This window comes from Cyprinus carpio, chromosome A15 (assembly GCF_018340385.1).
Source record: "Cyprinus carpio isolate SPL01 chromosome A15, ASM1834038v1, whole genome shotgun sequence".
NCBI lineage: Eukaryota > Metazoa > Chordata > Actinopteri > Cypriniformes > Cyprinidae > Cyprinus > Cyprinus carpio.
The window spans coordinates 29137849-29159697 of NC_056586.1; the positions used below are offsets into that span (position 1 = coordinate 29137849).

Here is a 21849-nt window from a genome sequence, read left to right on the forward strand (position 1 = left end):
ACCTACAGAGGTGACAAAAAAGTGTGTACATTACCGTTTAAAGTAAACTGATGGTCTGTTACAGCTTTGACACAGGTTGAATTTTTTTTTTTTTTTTTGTGCTTGATCTCTGTGCAGCCTCTGCTGGAATGTGAAAGGTGTCAGAATTTTTATCATCCTGCCTGTCTGGGTCCCTACTACCCCAAACCCAACAAACGTAAGAAGCCTTGGGTAAGTTGACCACAGTGGAACTTTCCTCAGAGTGCAAGACCAACAAATACATGCTTTGCTGTCTCAGCTCACATGATATTGCATTTGACAAAAAAAATGTCAAAGCAACCAAAAAAAAGTGCAACATAAGAGGAACATATGCTAGGATCAGGAAAAATGGCAAAAACAGGACATTAAAGTTGGAAAAATCTTGTAGGTATTGTAACTTCTGTTAATCCACAAATGATTTTTTTTTTTTTTCAGGTTTGTATGACATGCATTCGGTGCAAGAGTTGTGGTGTGACCCCAGGAAAGAGCTGGGACACCGAGTGGAATCACGACAAGGGTCTGTGTCCTGACTGCACTAGGTTGTTTGATCAAGGTGAGACTTGTAGGGTCTTACAATCTGACAGATTTTTATATAGGCCTATAATAAATTATGTTAGATAAAAAGGATGTTACATAAAAGAGTACTTTCATCACCCATCCAGTCAGATGAGCTCAAGCTTAGGACTTTTATTGCAAACCCAAGTAATAATGTGCTGTTTTGTTTGGAGTTCGCATAATGCAATGGCTGTTGTTGTCATTTGCGTATGCTCTGCAGCTGTTTCCTCAGATGACTCTCACAGGGGTAAAATTTCCTGTTGTTAAGGAAAAGGTCATGTGTCATTAATATTTCCTGTTGTTCATGTGCTAGTACAACATGTTATAATTTGATTGGGTTTTATATTGAGAATGTATGTTTTATGCTCTCTCTCTATACATATACACTACCATTCAAAAGTTTGAGATCAGAACGATTTTTAATGTTTTTTAAAGGAGATTCTTATGCTCATCAAAGCTGGATTTATTTGATCAAAAATACAGGAAAAAAAAATAATATTGTGAAATATTATTATGATATAAAATAATGTTTTTCTATTTTAATATACATTAAAATCTAATTTATTCTTGTGATGTAAAGTTGAATTTTTAGCATCATCATTCCAGTCTTCAGTGTCACATGATCCTTGAGAAATCATTCTAATATGCTGATTTATTATCAGTGCTGGAAGCTGTTGTGCTGCTTAATATTTTTTTGGAACCTGTGATACTTTTTTTCAGGATTATTTGAATATTATATTATTTGATTTTTAAATAAAAGGTTAAAAAGGAGAGCATTTATTTAAAATAGCAGGGCTTAAAGTATTCCGGCACCATGCCGGATCTCCGGCGTGTGGCCGTGAGGGAAAAAAAAAAATATTTGAGAGCCTGCGCATGCGGTTTAATATTTATTTTACCTACCAATCATATGAGAGGAACGCAGCTTTAACTAACGTTACAAGCCTATCAGAAGCAGAGAAGGGCGGGTCCTTGCAACACAGTATGATCAGAGCCCGTCTACGGAGAGCCTTCCCACTCCCTATTAAGTCCTATTGTACCGAATTTTGGTTGCAGTTCCACCAGAGTTCCACTGGGGGCGATCGCCATGAGTGCAAAATGAATGGGAGTCTATGGGGCTATACGGCTAAATTTGTCCCTTTCACCCGATTGCTGTTGAGAAATCTCAGATCTGATTGTAGGTTTTGCAAGTTCAGCATGGGTTACAGGTCGAAAGTTGAATGAACAAGTACTTATGTCCTTTCGATTTCTTACAGGTTGAGTTGTTGTTGCCCATAACACGCTAGCATTCTGCTAATGAACTATAACGTATGACCTCACTGACATTTTAAAAGACTTTTTAAAGCAAATAAGTAACTCTAAAAAATCTAACACCCAGGAATGTGTAATTTCTTTGCATCTCCTTTCGAATACAACATTCAAATTACTAAACAAAAAATTATATCCTGAGAAAAGTGGATTTTGAGGGGTATACCGCCATTGACCTCCATTCATTCTGCACTCGTCCTGTGAGTGCCCTCAGATGGAATCAGAGTGGAACTGCAACCAGTTCAGAAGCCGGAAGTGTAGTGAGAGTGAAACTTCTCGCCATATTAGACATTCTCTGGTATGACTGACACCCATACGTCAACGTCACGTTAGCGTTGTCGGAGAAAAAAAATGGAGCGCAAGTTTATGAAGCCTGGGGATGATGTCCTAGCAATAGATAAAGGACTCAAAAATAAATGGCGCTGGGCGTGGATTGAAGAAAGTTGAGATGGCAAGCCTTTTGGCAGTTAGTGCAAGAAACTGAGAGAGCCCAGGGCTTGTTTCTGCACGATTTGCTCGAGGAAGCTACTGTATGCCAGCAGCGGTAAGAAAGTGCTTGCTCGTCATGATTAATGGTGCGTTCACACCAGACGTGAATAGAGCGTCTAGCACGAGTGATTTCAATGTTAAGTCAATGCAAAGACGCGAATAGACTACCTGCGGCTCGTTTCGCGCGAATGACGCGGCGCGAATTGAGCGTTTCGGGCATTTTGAAGCGCGAAGCGCGCGAGTTGAAAAATCTGAACTTTGCAAACATTTCTACATTCATTCCAGGGCTGTGCGATATTTATGAGAATATCTATTAAGGGCTGTGCGATATAGACTATTTAGATTTTAATGATTTTTTTGACACACACAGACATGCTTTACAGTCATAAATGCATTCAGTATGAATTTGAAACATATTTCCAAAAGAAAACTTAGTGATTTATTAAAAAGTTGTAACATGCCTCTAGAACAGATTTAAGTCAAAATAATCACTAAGTAAAGATGTCAAACAAAATGTCTAGACATATGGCAAAAAAAAAAAAAAAAAAAAATCCCATGTCCAGGGCTTTTTTTTTGCCATGCATTGGTCATAGAGCTCATTGTTGCGGTGCCTCAGCTGCTGAAATATATTTATTGCCAAAGGTTCACACGTACTCCGTCTGCAGTGCGTATACAGTATGTGTATGCGGTGCAGAGGCAGCAGCGAGAAAGCGTTTTTGTTACGCGAAAGCACATTAATATAATGCGCGAGCGCGAATCTGTCCACTCGCACGCAGATTTCCTTTGCTCTGCTCTCGTCCGGAGAGAATGCGCGCAATTAAAACATGTCTCCTCTCACTCACTCACTCACAACTCTCTCTATGCTCATGCGCTAGATATTCATTCTTTTCGCACCTTTCGATTTCTAACCTTTTCTGTTCATCTTTTACCGCGTGCAATGTGAACGTTCTGATCCATTAACATGGGCTAGGAAAAAATATGCATCACAGACAGTGTGTGTGAACCTGGGCATATGCCCAGTCTGTTCTGTTCTCGCGCTCCACTTAGGTGCGCTGCATTCTGATTGGATCGGACAGCATACTGCGGGAGGTCGGGACCGCAGAAAATCGTGCTATAAAGCGATTTAGAAATCGCGCATGCTCAAATCGTGATTTTATTACAATTAATCGCACAGCCCTAATTCATTCTAACTATATCCTATTGCAAATACACTCATAATAGTATAGTAAAAATAGTTATTTGTGATTAGACAAGTGTTGTGGTATAGTGTAATGAGAATGCAGCAACGAGACAGGGATTCCTTTTGGAGGCAAGTTCCATTTATCATTTGAAAATAAGAAAACTATAACAATCTAAACTTGAACAAAAAAAAAATATTGAAAATGATGAAAGATTTACAAGAGTTAAGTATGAAAAAAGATAGCAATATTTACAAGAGAGGTTGAAAAGATTATTTACAATCTATAAAGGGTGTAAATCAAAAGAAAATTTCACATGCCACTCTTCCCTCTTCCATTCAAGAACCTTTTTATTCCTGCATGTAAATAGTTATAGATATATATATATATATATATATATATATATATATATATATATATAGTATATATATATATATATATATCAGGGCTTAAAGTATTCCGGCACCGTGCCGGATCTCCGGCGTGTGGCCGTGAGGGGAAAAAAAAATATTTTAGAGCCTGCGCATGCGGTTTAATATTTTCGAGCCAATTTATTTCACCTACCAATAATATGAGAGGAACGCAGCTTTAACTAACGTTACAAGCCTATCAGAAGCAAAGAAAGGCGGGTCCTTGCAACACCGTATGATTGACACCCATACTTTAATGTCACGTTAGCGTTGTCGGAGAAAAAAAATGGAGCGCAAGTTTATGAAGCCTGGGGATGATGTCCTTGCAATCGATAAAGGACTCAAAAATAAATGGCGCTGGGCGTGGATTGAAGAAAGTAGAGATGGCGAGCCTTTTGGCAGTTGGTGCAAGAAACTGAGAGAGCCCGGGGCTTGTTTCTGCACGATTTGCTCGAGGAAGCTACTGTATGGCAGCAGCGGTAAGAAAGTGCTTGCTCGTCATGATTAAAGGTGCGTTCACAACAGACGCGAATAGAGCGTCTGGCGCGAGTGATTTCAATGTTAAGTCAATGCAAAGACTCGAATAGACAACCTGTGTTTCGCGCGAATTGAGAAATCTGAACTTTGGCGAAATTTTGCGCCGCCATAACCAATCAGGAGCTTGCTCTAGTAGTGATGTGATTACGACGTATCATCGCTGTATGTGCATACCTGGAGCTGTATGATACTTCTTCATACTTTTATACAATGACCAAAGGTTTTGGTGTGTTAATTTGTGCACAACATAGTAAATCATAATTTGTATTTGTTAAATAAAAATATTATTTATATGTTAAGACTAGAATACTTATGGCAAACACTTGTACATTCATACTAATTATATCCTATTGCAAATACACTCACAATAGTATAGTAAAAATAGTTATTTGTGATTAGACAAGTGTTGTGGTATAGTGTAATGAGAATGCAGCAACGAAACAGGGATTCGTTTTGGAGGCTAGCTCCATTTATCATCTGAAAGCAAGAAAACTATAACAATCTAAACTTGAACAAAAAAAATATATTGAAAATGATGAAAGATTTACAAGAGTTAAGTATGAAAAAAGATAGCAATATTTACAAGAGAGGTTGAAAAGATTATTTACAATATATAAAGTGTGTAAATCAAAAGAAAATTTCACATGGCACTCTTTCCTCTTCCAGTCAAGAACCTTTTTATTCCTGCATGTAAATAGCACAGTAACTCCGGTCATAGAGCCGCTGCCCATGCACTCAAACTTACCACAACGTTGCCGGGAGCAACTGGTACAGCTGACACACCGTTGTCTATGACTGACTGTGTCTGCGATTTAAAAATATGTTTGTGCACATTTATAGCAGAACATGATTTGTCATTCAGAATTTTGCAGCCACTGGTCACCCTGTGTAGAAAAATGGCAGAAGACAAAAAAAGCGTTAACTAGCCTGTCGGTTTCAAATCAACATGCGAGTTACATGAACACTCATGGCATTGCACTACAGTTCAAAAAATGTTTGTCTGAGAAGCTAAAAAAATGCATGTTCTCACTCAATGTTGATGAACCAACAACCTTGAATATGGATAAAATACTCAATGTGCTTGTTCGCTTTTTTGATAATGAAAGCAACAGAGTAATAACACAACATCTGGCAAGCAGAAAAGTCAACATTGCCAATGCCCCAAACCTTATGCTGGAACTTAAAGATGTCATGCAGACTTATGGTCTTGAGTGGAGACAAGTTACCAGCATCCTCCTTGACAACTATGCAGTCGTGAGAGGAAAAAAGTCTGGCCTTGAAACTCAAGCAAGGAAGGAGAACCCATACCTCCTTGACGTATCTGGAGAGACCGTGCACATGGTTTCCAGTGCTGCCAAGGCCCTCATGATAATGGCCTTGATTTCACTTCTAATCTTCAGTTTAGCAGTTCAGTTCTTTATAACTTTGAGCACTTGTTATTTAAGCACTTTAAGCACTTGTTATTGTTTAGAAGAAAATACTTTATTTGACATAGTACTTTTAAATAAATGGTGCAAAGCATAATCATTGAAGAGAGTCATGTCTGTCTCAGTTTACCAGTTTTTTATGCACTTTAAGCTCTTGTTACTGTATTTTTGTTATTATCGTCAATATTTGAAGTAAGTCTGTCTGTGCAGTTTCTCTCCAATATATTATATATTTGGCAGCACAACTGTTTCAGTCATTGATAATTCTAATAATAAATCAGCATATTAGAATGATTTCTGAAGGGTCATGTGACACTTTATACTGGAGTTATAGCTGGTGGAAATTCAGCTTTGCATAACAGAAATAAATTATATTTTAAAGTATATTAAAATAGGAACCATTATTTTATATTGTAATAACATTTTGCAAGATAAGTGACTTCTTTAAAAAACATTACAAGTCTTACTGATCCCAAACTTTTGAATGGTAGTATGTATGTATATATATATATATATATATATATATATATATATATATATATATATATATATATATATATATATATATATATATATATATATATCTGCCACAGTGTTCTTTAAATATTTATCCTTTCTGTGAAAAACACCATGCGTGCCAAACACATCTGCATAATCAGTTAACTTTGTATGCATGTAGGAAACTACTGTACCATGTGCTTCAAGTGTTATGAAGATAATGACTATGATAGTCAGATGATGCAGTGCTCCACGTGTAACCACTGGGTCCATGCTAAATGTGAAGGCCTGACTGGTGAGTGACAGAATGTGATTATTTATTTATTTATTTATTTATTTTTAAATACTTTATCATCTTATTATCTTATTTTATCCATCAAATATAATAATACATTTTAACATGCTCTCTTTTCGGCTTTCATTTCAATGACACTTTTAAGCAAATTAAATAAATATTTAATATTAATTTATTGTGCATTATAAGACAATTATTTTTTTTTTTCTTTTTTTGTGTGTGGCTGTAATATGAAAGCATTCCTTTGAATCCACAGAGAAAGCATAAATTAAAAAAATTACTTTTTTCCTTCCGCCCTTTTAGTATTTATTAAACTGCTGTTCACAGGGTTAGCACTTTGCAAGCCTCACATTGCATTTCCCAATACTTACAAGACAAACACAGTGGAACTTTCTCATCAATTGTACATTTTTTTCATGTGAATTGCATGATTGCCCCATACCAGAATGTTGTTTGTTTATTGTTTAAACATTCTTCTCATGAAGTTTCTGAAAAAAATATCTGTCATATGACTCTTCAATATAACCTGTCTAACCGTTATTGGCTGATTCATCTGTTGGCAGTGTTGGGCAAGATACTTGGAAAATTTGTAAAGCTAAGCTAACAGTTACTCAATGCTCTCTCAGTGATCAATAAAACGGTCAGTCAGGAAGTCTGCGGTTTGCGTCTGACCTTACTTTTTTTCACAGATGACTTGTATGAAATCTTGTCGAGTCTACCTGAGAGTGTGGTGTACTCCTGTCAGCCATGTTTACAAGAGCTGCCTGATGGAGAGGACGTTAATGGAGCAGTTTGGAGGGAACTGCTCGACCAGGAGCTGAAGACTGGCTTAGAGAGGGTGCTGTCTTGCCTGCTGAGCTCCAGCTTCACTAAGCACCTGGTCACCTGCAAGAAGGTGGGCATCCAATCTCTCCTAAACAAAACCAAGTATGCTGTTTTTTTTTTTTTGAAGTTGCAGCAGCCCATTGCTTGTTCAGAAAGCAGTTAGGATGTCATAGTTTCGCATAAACATTTTCTAGATTTTCGTCATCAAAAGTCTGTGCTGTCCAGTGTTTACTTGATACGAATAAACCATCATTGTCATATTGGTAAACACTGCGGTTTTCTTGTTCCATGACGGGGTTTGGCGTCACACAGCTTTGTTGATCAAAATCCCCAAGAGGGGGTTTGTCATCAAGAAATGCACATCTCCCTGACATCCTGTAGAATTCAACCAATCAGATGACGACTTTGAAACTCCCCATGTTTCAAATTTCATGAACCTTCACAGCAGGCTGAGAGTAGTGTTGTAATGACTAGATAAGGAATGGTAAAAATAACCTTAGAGAGCACATTCACTATGAGTAAGTTCCAGCTTAATCATTACTTTGGAACTGAAGATAACTAAAAAAAAGTCACACTTTAATTTGGGGACCAATTCTCACTATCAATAAAACTATTAACTGTGGTTTCATTAGGCTTATTTTTTTGTTTTTTTTTATTGTGGGGGGTGTTTTTTTTGTTTTTGTGTGTTGTGTGATTTTTGGGGATATATATGTGGATGTGGAGGGGGTTTTTATGTGCTTTATAAATTTGAATAAACAGCCAATGTGCTAGTAATATGCCTGTTATTAAGCAACTTGTTAATAGTAAGAATTGGTCCTTAAAAATGAAGCCTTACTAAAAACAATTATATAGGATTATGGGAATTATGACGTTTCTTTAGCCATATTCGGACAGTAATTGTTTCTCATTTGGACGTCTGTAAAATAAATTTACATGGCACCTCTGTGATAAAACTCATTGATAACTGACAGTGGAGAAGAGTTCTGTGATCCTATGAATCCAGGAATGTGCTGCTCATGGGGCCAGTCACATGATTGTCTGCTGTGAATAAAATGTCATATGTTTGGAATTATAAGAACAAATTAGGAAAATAGACACGCTGTTGTCTCTCAAAATGATGGATGTCATTCAAAAATGTGGAGATTAGCAGAAATAAGTTAATGCAACCTCTTATTTACATAAAGTAAACATAAAGGTGCTTGCTTGGTTTATAGAGAATGACATTCATTCTTGTCTTTTACAGGAAATAAACAGGACACATATAAAAAGGAACACTGCTTAGTTACAGATTTCTGGTATTTTGTCTTATTTTGTAGTGCACTACAATGGGTTCCCTGAACACTGTGGATGAACATTTACCGGTCTGTGACTTCCGTGCCATTGGAAAGAAGTTTGATGAAGGCCTGTACACATCCTTGGTCAGTGTTTGTACAGAGACTCAGTGACTGTGTAGTTTCACTATGCTTTTAGAGTATTTGGCATCCCATAAAGTTAATAAAATAGTGATTTATGCGTGACTATGAGTAATTACTGCTAATCAATCTCAGACTTGATCCTTGATTTACTGAAAACATTTGTAAACTCTTGTTTTGGCAACAGAATAAGAAAATAGCAATGTTGATTTCATTTGTGGCTTTGTCAAGCAGAAATCCTTTCATGAGGATGTAGTGAAAGTAATTCGCAATCACATGGAAGATGAAGAAATTTTACCAGAGGACCAAAGACCCACGGCTCTTGCCCGCTCATATTACCTGAAGGTCAGATTCTTATGTAGTTTATATTTTTAATTAATTACCAAAGTTATATATTTACCCAACCAGTCAGAGTAAACCATACTAATGATACACTGCTTAAAAAAACAAGTCTGGAATTTTAGTCAGGATGTGACTGCAACTTCAGTTGCTATTTGACATTACAGCTGTTCAAACTACTGACTGTTAGTTTTATCATCTTGAAGTTTAGTTTTTTCATGATTCATATTTTATTTTTTTACTTTTGGCAATCACATGAGACTCAACAAAGTAGTATGTTAGCATGCATTTACAAATATAGTCCTAGAAATGCTCTTTGTTTTTGTGGTTAAAAATCTTTCTCAACCTTTTTTTTTTAGCTCTTAGAGGAAGTTTATGTTTGGTTTAACAGTCAGGACCCTAAAATATGGGATCCACTCTCTAAACATCTACCAGCGTAAGCACCATCAAATTCTGTCCATTTGAAATAAACATTCATATGTGAGCTGAAACGTTGTATCTTTTGGCAATAATACATTTCTGTATTATTTCTGCAGTGGGATGCTTTCACATGCTGTGATGCCGCCAAATTATGAACATGTTTATGCTCAATGGCGTGAGAGAGCTGGATGTCAAAAGGCATTGGACGCTGCCCCACAGATTACTGGAATACACATGGATGTTAAATTGGGAGAAGAAGAGGATGTGTCTACACCTTTAGCCCATAACCCTAAAGGATACTTTATGGACACAAGGGCGTTACAGATCAATCTGAAAGGTAAATAAACACACAAGTATTGAATGACATAAGTGGCCATTCATGATTGTGAATATATGGAAAGCAGTGCAAATTATCCTAACTTTGGATTTTGTTCAAGGTTTTTTAATTTTTCACGTTATACAGATTAGAAAAACACAAATAACTACCCCCCTTCCCCAAACACCAGACCTAAACACAGTATATATAGAAAGTGAAACCCCCTTCCCCAAACACCAGACCTAAACACAGTATATATAGATGCACAACCACAGCCGTGAACACACACAGCCAAGTATGGTGACCCATACTCGGCTATTTTATTCGTGCTCTGAGAGCGCTGTTGGGGTTTAGTGCCTTGCTCAAGGGCACCTCACTCCCCCCACCCACAATACCTGCCGGCCTGAGACTCGAACTCACAACCCTTGGATTGCGAGTCCAACTCTCTAACCATTAGGCCACGACTTGACCCCATATAGTTAAACATCCTTAAAGAAAACAAAGCATGAAGTAAACAAGTTTCCTTTCTTTTATATGCCATGTTGTGTGCTTCCATTTCCTCAACTAAAGTTTAAAAAGGCTGCCAGATATAAAAAAATGTTTCAATAGACCCTCTGATTGTGTGTCTGATTTTCTCCAACTTAAGACGACACATGACTTCTCTTATCAAGTGGCTATGTGTCGGTGGGATAGGATCCTTCCATTTAAACAATCAGCCAAAAGAGAGCCAAAGGCCAACATGTTAATTTTCTTTTATGTTGAGAAGGGTGCTTTCCGGGGCCACACAAAACAATGCAAGAAATGGGGACAGTTCTACTACCTCTCCAAATACCCCAGAATTTTTCTACATATAATTATTCCAGAGAATGTTGTGTCTTGAGATTGTTCAGGAAATTTTAAGGAGTTTGGCGTGTGCATGACTTGTGCGGTGGATTGTGGGGTGTATGGGTACAACGATGGCTCAGGAACCTTTTCATAGTACTAGAACTAATTGTTGAATTATGAGCATTTTAGTACCGGGCTGCCTTTTTCGAGAACCAAATTAGCTCCTACTCCGGAGCAGGGTCTAACCAGCAGAACTGGTAGTTACTACCCATGACGTAAGTATACATTGATTGGCCAGACGTGTCCGAAAACACCCTCACCCGCCATGATTTAAAACGCCGGGAAACATAATTGTTAAATAACACATAATTCTGTCTTTATCTTTTCAATGCCGTCCGACCATTCTCAGTCTTTGCATGAGCTCATGGAAAGAAGTAAATGAACATGAAGCCTTTTGGTCTGCTCACAAACTTCTTCCCGTTTATTATTACATTCACACATTATATAGTTGCATTGCAAGGGGTGGTGTTTTAGTGTATCCAATGAGATATGGATTACATATGTGTGGTACCCAAGCCAAGAAATATACGTTACACAAAATGGAAGTATGGCCAGGAAGTTCTGGACATATTAGGAGCACACTTGGCCAAGGATACCTCAACTCTGAGCAGAAGGACAGACCGAACTCAATAACCTTCGGGCCTACAGCCCCCGTCCTGATCTGAACTCATGAGGAAATATGCATGTGTGCGCATGCATCGAGGTAGAGAAAGAGAACACAGAAGGGAGGAGGGAGCAAGACAGAAGAAAAGGAGAAAGAAGGGAGGAGGGATTGTAGAGAGGCACAAAAACATCTGGCAGAGAGCATAATATAATCTCACAATAATGTTAACACTGTGTCAACTTATTTCGCAAGTATGAAGAACAGCGATAAATATACGGATGCTGAAGTGCAGGCACTTGTAGCAAATGTAGTACTACCAGTTGTTGTTGGAGATTCTTAGTCCTCCTTTCCATTCTTTCAGTCGCTTTACATATAGTGTTACATTGACATTCCATGTCCATTATTGTGGAACCCGCGAGACACAACAAAAACACTGCTCCGATCACAGTGTCCTCCATCCTCCTGTTGTTTACGTTGTTCTTCTTTGTTAACCTTGTTGAAAGCCGCGCACAAATGACATCGCTATCGACTGGCTTACGTCACATCCTAGTACACACTCTCCGTGCGAATGCAACCCTTTCAGTGGTACTGGGAAACAGTTCGCGCAGAATCGCCCCAGTACTTTAGTACTGTACATTTAGTTCTGGAACTAAAGTGGTGCGAAAGGCCCTGATGTCAGCCTTAATTTTAAAAAGTCTGACCAGTGCAGATGATGAACAATTTTGAATTGTATTACAGCATGTCTGAGGCATATAGATGATGAATAAATTCCCTGTATTTTGTGCCAAATTTCCTCTGAGATTGGTTAATCTAAATCTGTCACCCATTTATTTTTAAGTAGGTCTAAGGGTGTTGAATCATACATGCTGAGTAGTTTGTAAATCGTGCTTATAGCTCTTATGTTGGCTGCCCAATAGTAGTCAAGTCAAGTCAAGTTTATTTCTAGAGCACATTTAAAACAACAGAAGTTGACCAAAGTGCTGTACATCCCACATCATAAATCAACAACAACAAAAATAAAATGACATAAAAACGACAAAAACACACAACTCTCAAACTGAACTAAAAGCCAAGGAAAATAAATGTGTTTTAAGACTAGATTTAAAAACAGATAGTGTTGGGGCCAGCCTCTAGTAATACATGAAGTTTGAGAGTGCCATCCCTCCCTTTGCACGAGGTCTATGCAGTATACTTCCTTTTATCCTTGGTGGTTTTTTATTCCAAATAAAGGCAGATTTCTGATTATTTAGTTTTAAGAAGAAATATTTTGTTAAAAAAAAAAAAAAAACGGAAGACACAAAAAATATATACAAAAACTTGGGCAGTACATTCATCTTTACTATATTAATTCTTCCACCCAATGACAGAGGCAGGTGGTCCCAACGCTTGATCTTGCTTCAGATTGGACAAGACAGGCTGTTAATTGGCCACATATAAATCTTTATAGTTATGTGCAACTGAAACGCCAAGGTACTTGAATTTCTTAGGGCTAATTTTAAAAGGAACCGAACCTAAAGATGATAGACTGACCCCATCACCAACAGGCATTAATTCACTCCTCTGAATATAAGTTCTGTAAGTAGACGAAACAATTTGGGGAGTCTTTAGAGGGGATGCAATAAGTATCATAACATATCATCCGCATACAGTGAAAGTGAAAGTGACGTGACATACAGCCAAGTATGGTAACCTATACTCGGAATTCGTGCTCTGCTTTTAACCCATTCAAAGTGCACACACACAGGAGTGAACACACACACACCGTGAACACACACCCGGAGCAGTGGGCAGCCATTTATGCTGCGGCGCCCGGGGAGCAGTTGGGGGTTCGGTACCTTGCTCAAGGGCACCTCAGTCGTGGTATTGAGGGTGGGGAGAGTGCTGTACATTCACAAAAAGAGAAAGAGTAACAATTCTTAATAAAACCTGTTTGGCTAATTTTGGATTTTGATGTCATCTCCCAGGGAAGAAGGGTCGGCCTGCTAAATCCGAACTGGACACAGGTTTGTCAAAAGACGACGAGAGACAGTGCGCTCTTTGTCAGAAATATGGTGATGCAAAGGCCAGTGTAAGTACTTAAGACATAATTTAAGACTGTAAACTCACCACAGTATTCTAACTTTATTATAGCTTTTTACTACTAGGCATATACATGGATTGTAGGAATGGTGCCATGGTAATACCATGTTGTTTTCTGTTTGTTTTTTGTTTTTTTGACATTTGCAATGCAAATATTATGGTATTCTTTGCAGCACCATGTAAACACTGGTATATGAATGTAGTAATCATTATAGCTATCATTATGGCATTACCATCTAAAAAATATTACTATACCAGTACTTCGCAGTAGTTATAATTATCAGATGCATTGCCATAAAATTACAGCATACAACTTACTGTAAACTGAAATTACAATCATCTGTATTACACATTTCTCTTCCCAGGATGCAGGGAGGTTGCTCTATTTAGGGCAGAATGAATGGGCTCATGTAAATTGCACCATGTGGTCTGCAGAGGTGTTTGAGGAGGACAATGGCTCACTTCTGCATGTTCACAGTGCTGTTGCACGAGGTCGTCTGATGGTATGTCATTAATCTCATGTGATTCTGGTTCAACTGAGCCATTGGTGACACTTTGTACTGGCTTGAGTTAATAACTTTAACAAACATGATGGTTTATGGATTGTTAATGTATAATGTAATAGTTTGAAATTTCATAATTTAGTATTTAAACATGAATAGTTTGCTTCCATCAGTTAAACTCAATATAATGTTTGGCTTTGCTAATGTTCTGACTTTCCTTCCATAGCGCTGTGAACGGTGTAACCGAACTGGGGCAACAGTGGGTTGCTGCCTTACTTCGTGCCAGAGCAACTACCACTTCATGTGTGCCCGCTTTCGCAACTGTGTCTTCCAGGATGATAAAAGAGTCTTCTGTCACAAGCATCGTGACCTTATAAGTGGAAAAGTGAGCTTTCAGTTTAATAGCATTTAATTTAGTCATAGCTGCTAATTTATTTTTGGTTTATTATATTTACTAAAAATTCAGTTAAATAGAAACTTATTGTTGGCATTACATGGCTGGTCTGAGAGAACACTTTTTTTTTTCTTCTGTAATTTACCAGATCATCACTGGTCAAGGGTTTGAAGTACTTCGGAGAGTTTATGTGGATTTTGAAGGGATTAGTTTTCGCAGAAAGTTTTTGACTGGATTGGAGCCGGAGTCAATCAATTTAATGATAGGTTGGTATTTTTATTGTTGAAGGATATATAAATAACACAATGTAATGTGTATAAATATGAATGTAACGTACTGTTGTATAAAAATGATTATACAATTTTAACACAATGTTTTAAACAAAAATTTTCACCTGTTAGGTTCTTTGCTAGTAAAAAAGCTTGGAAAGCTGAGTGAATTATCTGCCTGTAATGGAAAACTTTTCCCCGTGGGTTATGAGTAAGTAGATTTTATATTTTAAGGAGTTTGCTCCTGACATAATGGACATGCTACTTCTATAACACTTTAAGTATTGGCACTTGCTCGCACATCAATACAGTTTTTGTTTCTTCTGCTTTTAAGATGCTTTCGCTGGTATTGGAGTACTGTGAACCCCTTACATCGATGCAAATACACATTTCGTGTTAGGGAGGTCCAGCCAACTGTTCAGGAAAAACCAGTGGAAGAGTCGCCCGATCAGGGTGAAAATTGCACAATTGCCCATAGCCCATGCCCCCAGTCAGGTAAATAATATTACTAATTGCAAAGTGATAGCTTGTGCTTATGGCATTTTTTGTAATATTCAAATTCCAATATATATTTTCATTAGAATCTGAAGCCCCGGGAGTGGATTTGTCTTCAACTTATCCTTCCACTGAAACAAATTTCACCTCGGTATCTGTCTTTGCCAAACCGGACCTTGGTGCTCGTCCCAAAATCCCTTTATACCCCCAGAACAGAAGACCTGCTGGAGGACTATCCAGACCACTGCCTTCTCCAGGTAGTTAAAATCAATTCAATGAAGATCAGTGGTGGAGGAAACAAATTACAACTACTCACTTTACTGTAATTAAGTAGTTTTTTTGGGTACTTGTACTTTTTTGAGTATATTTTTATAGCTGTAATTTTACTTGTACTTAAGTAAGAATTACTACATTGTACAGACATTACAGGTCAAATCCATCTGATGTTCCATTTATCTAAAAAAAGGAGAATCCTCTTGTTAAGTATGACGTAAGGACTGATGTTTCCGGGTCCAAGCCTCTACTCATTTCACTTGAGAATACTATCTCAACAGCCATTTATGAGCACTATTTAATTAATATTACATAAGCTAAGCATTTACAAATTTGCTGTGCACACTACAGTTTCTGTGCTCACAGTATCTCAGACACTAATATTTTACCTGAATCACTGTCAGGCCATCTGGGATTTCAGTATGGAGATCAAGGTTAGGGTTATAATTTTTCAGTATTAGGCAAGGCAAGTTTATTTATATAGCACATTTCGTACACAATGGTAATTCAAAGTGCTTTACATAAAAGAAAGTAAAAAAAATCATGAAGAAAAATAATAACAAAAATAAAACAAGCAATTTTAAAACTTTGTAAATGATTTAAAAATTGACTTATTTAAAATGAATTTAAAACAGTTAAAAATAGAAAATGATTTTACATAAAATACAGTGAATACGTAAAATACAGTGCAATCAGTTCAGACATCGCACAGTGCTCATTCAATAAATGCACAGCTAAACAGATGACTTTTGAGTCTAGATTTAAATGTGACTAATGTTTTAGCACATCTGATCTATTCTGGAAGCTGATTCCAACTGCGGGCGGCATAGTAACTAAAGGCGGACTCCCCTTGTTTTGTGTGAACCCTTGGTATTTCTAACTTACTCGATCCTAATGATCTGAGTGGTCTGTTAGGTTTATATTCAGTGAACATATCTGCAATATATTTTGGTCCTAGGTCATTGAGTGATTTATAAACGAGTAAAAGTACTTCAAAATCAACCCTAAATGTAACTGGAAGCCAGTGTAAGGACCTGAGGACTGGTGTGATATGCTCAGATTTTCAGGTTCTATTCAGAATCCTGGCAGCAGCATCCTGGATGAGCTGCAGCTGTCTAATGGTCTTTTTGGGAAGGCCGGTGAGGAGACCATTACAATAGTCCACCCTGCTGGTGATAAAGGCATGAACAAGTTTCTCCAAGTGTTGACTGGAAACAAAACATCTAATGCTTGCAATGTTTTTTAGATGATAGTATGCTGATTTAGTTACTGCTTTGACATGACTACTGAAACTAAGGTCTGTCTCCAGAATCACACTAAGATTCCTGGCTTGATATTTAGTTGTTTGTCCCCTAGAGTCAAGGTATGCATTCACCTTGAAAACTTCATCTTTGTTTCCAAATGCATTAACTTCAGTTTTTTCCTTGTTTAACTGAAGAAAGTTCTGGCACATCCAACTATTAATTTCACCAATACATTGGCAGAGGGAGTCAATGGGGCTGTAGTCATTTGGCGATAAGGCTAGGTAAATCTGTGTATCATCAGCATAGCTCATTATTTGACTTAGTGGGAGCATATACAGGCTAAACAAGAGCGGTGCAAGAATTGAGCCTTGTGGGACTCCGCATGTCATGGACGTCCACTTAGACTTATGCTCTCCTAGACTCACATAATAGCCTCTCCCTTTTAAGTATGATCTGAACCATTTGAGTACCATCCCAGAAAGCCTGACCCAGTTTTTCAGTCTCTCTAGTAGTATGTTATGATTGACAGTGTCAAACGCAGCACTAAGATCTAGCAATACCAGCACTGATATTTTGCCAGAGTCAGAATTTTAGCGAATATCATTTATCTAAATGAGTGCTGTCTCTTTGCTGTGATGCAGTCAAAAACCAGATTGGAAATTGTCCAGGTATCAATTTGAGTTTAAGTATTTGTTCAGCTGATTTAAAAACTACCTTTTCTATAATTTTGCCTATAAAAGGAAGATTAGATATTGCTCTAAAATTGCTCAAAATGGTGTTATCAAGATTGCTCTTTTTCAGGAGGGGCTTAACAACTGCAGTTTTCAGGGAGTTTGGAAATGTCACAGAAAGAAGTGAGGCATTCACCACTTCTAAGAGATCTGCTTCTAAACAGTTAAGCACACTTTTGAAAAAAGATGTGGGAAGTGTGTCAAGCTAGCAGGTTGACGATTGTAGGTGCTGCACTATTTCTTCCAAAATTTTGCTATCAATTGCTTCAAAAATAGACATAGTATCTTTTTGATATTGTGGCCAAATCTGTCTGACCTCTCCACTGCTTGAGGATGTGCTAACCGCCTTCCTGATATTGATGATCTTCTCAGAAAAGAAGGAAGCAAACTCATTAAAGCGGGGACCCGACACATATCACTGAGAGCTGCTATCAGTTGTTTTTGGTTCACCTACAGCAGATGGAGGGTTTGGGCCCTGGCGTTGTGGCAGCAGTCGGAGAGCTCTCACAGGAGCAGGCCCCAAAGGCTTTGGTGGTTGGGGGGCCCACCGGTTTTTTGTTGATATCTGCGGGCTTGCAGCGAATGAGTGGGAGAGTTTAGTCCCAGCATACACCAATTCCTCCATTTTCTGTGAGAAGCACAGAAGTGGAGATGCTGGAGAGAGGGATAATGTGTGACATCGTGGGTGTATATTAGCACAGTTTGGTGTTTTCTTGGGGTGTCTGGGAGAGCGTTAAGACCCAGAAACAGTGAAGCATAATGTCACACCTAATAAGCAGATATTCTTAAAGCCTCGCCCTTTATTCAATATTCCGTTTCACTTGGAAATACATCACAACACTGAAGTCAGTTGAAACTTCCGGTTCACAGTTACTTTAATATTGATATTTTTCAGGGTATTGAAGTTAGAAATTCCTGTATCATGACCACTAATTCAAGTACTTTGTCAATAAGATAAAAGTGGGTTTTGCTCAAAATAGATATTATCCACATAGATGTTTGATATGAATATTTTTTGGAAATTCATTAAATATCGCTGGCTCAAAAGTAACTTTTGACTAGTACTCTGAGTGGTTTTTGAGAAGAGTACTTTGTACTTTTGCTTAAGTACTGTTTTGGCACCAGTACTTTTACTTGTAATTGAGTATTATTTCAGCAATGTAACAGTACTTGTACTTAAGTACAAATTTTCAGTACTCTTTCCACCACTGATGAAGATGCATATATGGCCTTCACAAAGTGCATAAGAAGCATTTTGATGATTGATTGTTTATTTGTTTTACCCAGGAGCTGCACCATCCAAACCTCACCACATCCTGACTATTAGTGATTTGGATGACACTCGAAGGCCACGACGGCATAGCCCACACACCCAGAATAGTGGTACCCGCAGTCACATGACCTCCCCTACTCTTGGATCCCCTGCAGGCCCAATTGCATCTAGAGCAGGTGGTTCCCACCACCCTAAAACCTCCCAGCCTACCTCCCCAGTTTTCCCCCTTGGTGCTACTGAAAACCTGCTGACCTCTTCATCAGCTCGTCCTGTCGGTCGAAGTGCTTCCTCAGTCCGGGGTTCTGGAATATTGACACCCCATTCTACCTCAGGACTGTTTTCACAGTCCATAAGGCAAGGTGGCATTGGCAGCAACTCTTGCACCAACCGATCCCTCACCTCTCCCACCCACCTCTCCACAAGACCAAGGCCTTTTGATTTTAATCAGATAGACTCTATTGAACTTCCGCATAATTTTATAGCATCACCACAGGAGCATCAAGCTGAAAATGGTGCCTTACCATTAAGAGACCCTTTGGGTACACAAAAAGGTAATCATCTAGGCAGTGACAGGGATTTCCCTTACACATCCTTCCACTTAGAGGCAGACCTGACTGTGGCACCTGAGCTGAGAACAGAGCTTGAAATTGAAGAAACCGAACTGAATGAAGGTGTAGCTATGAACTGCAGTGCGCAAATTGTAGTTGAAGGTGAAGACAACCAGGAAGACTTCTGGGAGCCAGATGAAGAGAAGTCCATAATGTCTACCCAGGGATTGTCTTGTACTGTTGATCCTTGTAGGGAAGACTGGGGTAATAGTTCTTCTGATGGGGACACGGAAAACTACTTCAACTTCACTCGCACGGTGGTTACTTGCAAGGCTCAAAGGGATGCCTCTCAGACATCTACATCTCCATCTTTAAGGCAGATTTCACAACTTGATGGTGTGGATGATGGGACAGAGAGTGATACAAGTATGGCTAATAGTGATAACCAGGGAGTGAAATTGTCAAATCAAGCCCAAAAGCCACACAAATCGCTCAACGCTGTGCCTCATGAACAGACCGCTAGCAATGGGCTGTGTTTGGCATTTCCAAGTCCTGTTTCTGATATTTCTTCAATTTGGTTAGAACCCGTGTCCAACTCGGAGGCTGTTGCTGATCAAGATTCTTTTGGTGTAACTCAAACATTGCAATCAAACCCACACGTTGACAGTTTGACTAATTTTGTTGACCTAAAGCCTTCAAACCCTGCATTTTCTACATATGCTAATGATTACCAAGCTCCTCATTTAGTGGTAGAACCAGAGACACCCTTAATTCTTGAGAGATGTGATCCTCTTTCACCAAATGCACATTTCACTGAGTTGGTCCCAGTCCAAGATTCTCTGAGTGACCCACCAGACTCTAAAGAATTGTACTTGGATCCTAATAGTGGCCACTTTGTGTCATCTATGGATGACTGTAGAGTCTACCAAAACAACCACTTGCAAGATGATTTTCCTGACTTAATGGAAGTGAATGGAATTCAGAGTCTACAGGAACAAAATCCTGTTCCTTCCACGGTGTTACTCAAATCTGCATCATCTTCTGAACCTTTATCTTCTGATTCCTCTGCACACGTCCCTTTGGCAACATTCCCAAATCAGACACCTTCTGCAAATGTTTCCTTGTTCCCTGTCCAAACTCCTGAGGGTAAGACGGTCTTGCCACCCATGGAGAGTTTCAGAACCAAATTACACCCACCTGCTGAACCAAGGCATCCTGCCCCTTCAGTTCCTGGAGGGGCGATGCCATGTGTTCCCACAAATTTGCAACAGAAACCAGAGTCTATGCTGTCTGTACCATCAGCCACTGGTGTACCCCTTGGGACTTATGGGCCAGTTTCGGGTACAGTGTCTGTCCCGTTGCATCCCACTTACCCGCAGCCTATCGGCTCTACAACAGTTGCCATAGTCTCCACCTCCTCCTCTGTAACTTCTCAACCATCAGCTCAGTGCCAAGCAATGCCTTCTGCCATTCAGCCAGCCTCTGCTCCAGGTGTCATCAATGGGTACAACACCACACCTATGCAAAGAGAAACAGCTCTAGGACGAACGATTTCCATCAATTTTTCAACCCCCAGATCAACAATTGAACCCCAACAACAGTTGGTTACCCAAGCATTACCAGGTCATGCTATTCTTACTGTAAAGGAGGTTGGTGGACCCAATGTGGATCCCACACCACATGTTTTACTTGTTAATCGTCTTGGTCAGATTTTTGTCAAAAACCCTGAAAGCAACACCTTCCAGCTGCCAACTCCAAATTCCCCTTCATATAACTGTGTTACTCAAATTGCCAGCCTCTTGCAAAGCAATGCCTTATCGGCAACACTTGCAGCAGCTGGGAACTTGCCCCCAGTTGCAGGTGCCACCATTCCAACCCAAGTCCCACAAATTGTTACCCCATTGGTACAGACCTCCAACACCATTACACAGCTACTTACCACTAGTACTAATGGAGCAGCAACACTACCAGCACCAGATGTTAAAAAGCCACGTAGGAATGCCAAAGCTTCTGGAGATAGAGTGAAAAAACCAAGGAATAAGAAGGAGTCTTCCACACCTAGAAGAACGAAGTCTGCTAGCACACATGGCCCCTCTAGCAAACAATCTACAAGTCAAATAGCAACCTCCTCAGATATATCTAATCAAGCAGATACTGCCCAAGCTATCATCAACCAAGCTATGGCTGGATATTATGATCCCAACAAGACTGTTTCCCTAATTCCCTCATCACCTCGTAACAGTACCATCACTGGGCAAACTCAGACAACAAGTTCAGTAGTTTTACCGGAAGGACTCCTTGTCAAACCAGAGATGAAGGCTTCCCCACCAGTGACACCAGAAGCAGCACCTCGACCAAAACAGGTTCGAATGAAAAGAGTGTCCTCTTTATCTGACCGTATTGCCACCAAGAAATCAAAATCTGACTTTTTAGACCTGGACCCTCGTAGTTTGGAAGAACCTCGCAAGTCAAACTCCGTATCAGCCAGGTAAATGGAACCAGTAGGAATTTACTCAAATTTACGGAT

At 39.0% G+C, this 21849-nt stretch overlaps 1 protein-coding gene across 1 annotated transcript in view; it reads left to right on the top strand.

Annotated features, from left to right (window-relative positions):
- Positions 1–21849, top strand: part of LOC109091702 (histone-lysine N-methyltransferase 2B-like) — a 50168-nt gene that overhangs the window by 19023 nt on the left and 9296 nt on the right. Inside the window, exons 19-34 of the mRNA XM_042771771.1 lie at positions 118–210; positions 454–571; positions 6599–6712; positions 7402–7607; positions 8854–8955; positions 9184–9294; positions 9648–9724; positions 9825–10045; positions 13478–13581; positions 13958–14095; positions 14322–14480; positions 14638–14755; positions 14891–14969; positions 15093–15253; positions 15340–15510; positions 18789–21810. Coding sequence (XP_042627705.1) covers positions 118–210; positions 454–571; positions 6599–6712; positions 7402–7607; positions 8854–8955; positions 9184–9294; positions 9648–9724; positions 9825–10045; positions 13478–13581; positions 13958–14095; positions 14322–14480; positions 14638–14755; positions 14891–14969; positions 15093–15253; positions 15340–15510; positions 18789–21810 — 4994 coding nt within the window. The remainder of the gene's footprint in view (positions 1–117; positions 211–453; positions 572–6598; positions 6713–7401; positions 7608–8853; positions 8956–9183; positions 9295–9647; positions 9725–9824; positions 10046–13477; positions 13582–13957; positions 14096–14321; positions 14481–14637; positions 14756–14890; positions 14970–15092; positions 15254–15339; positions 15511–18788; positions 21811–21849) is intronic.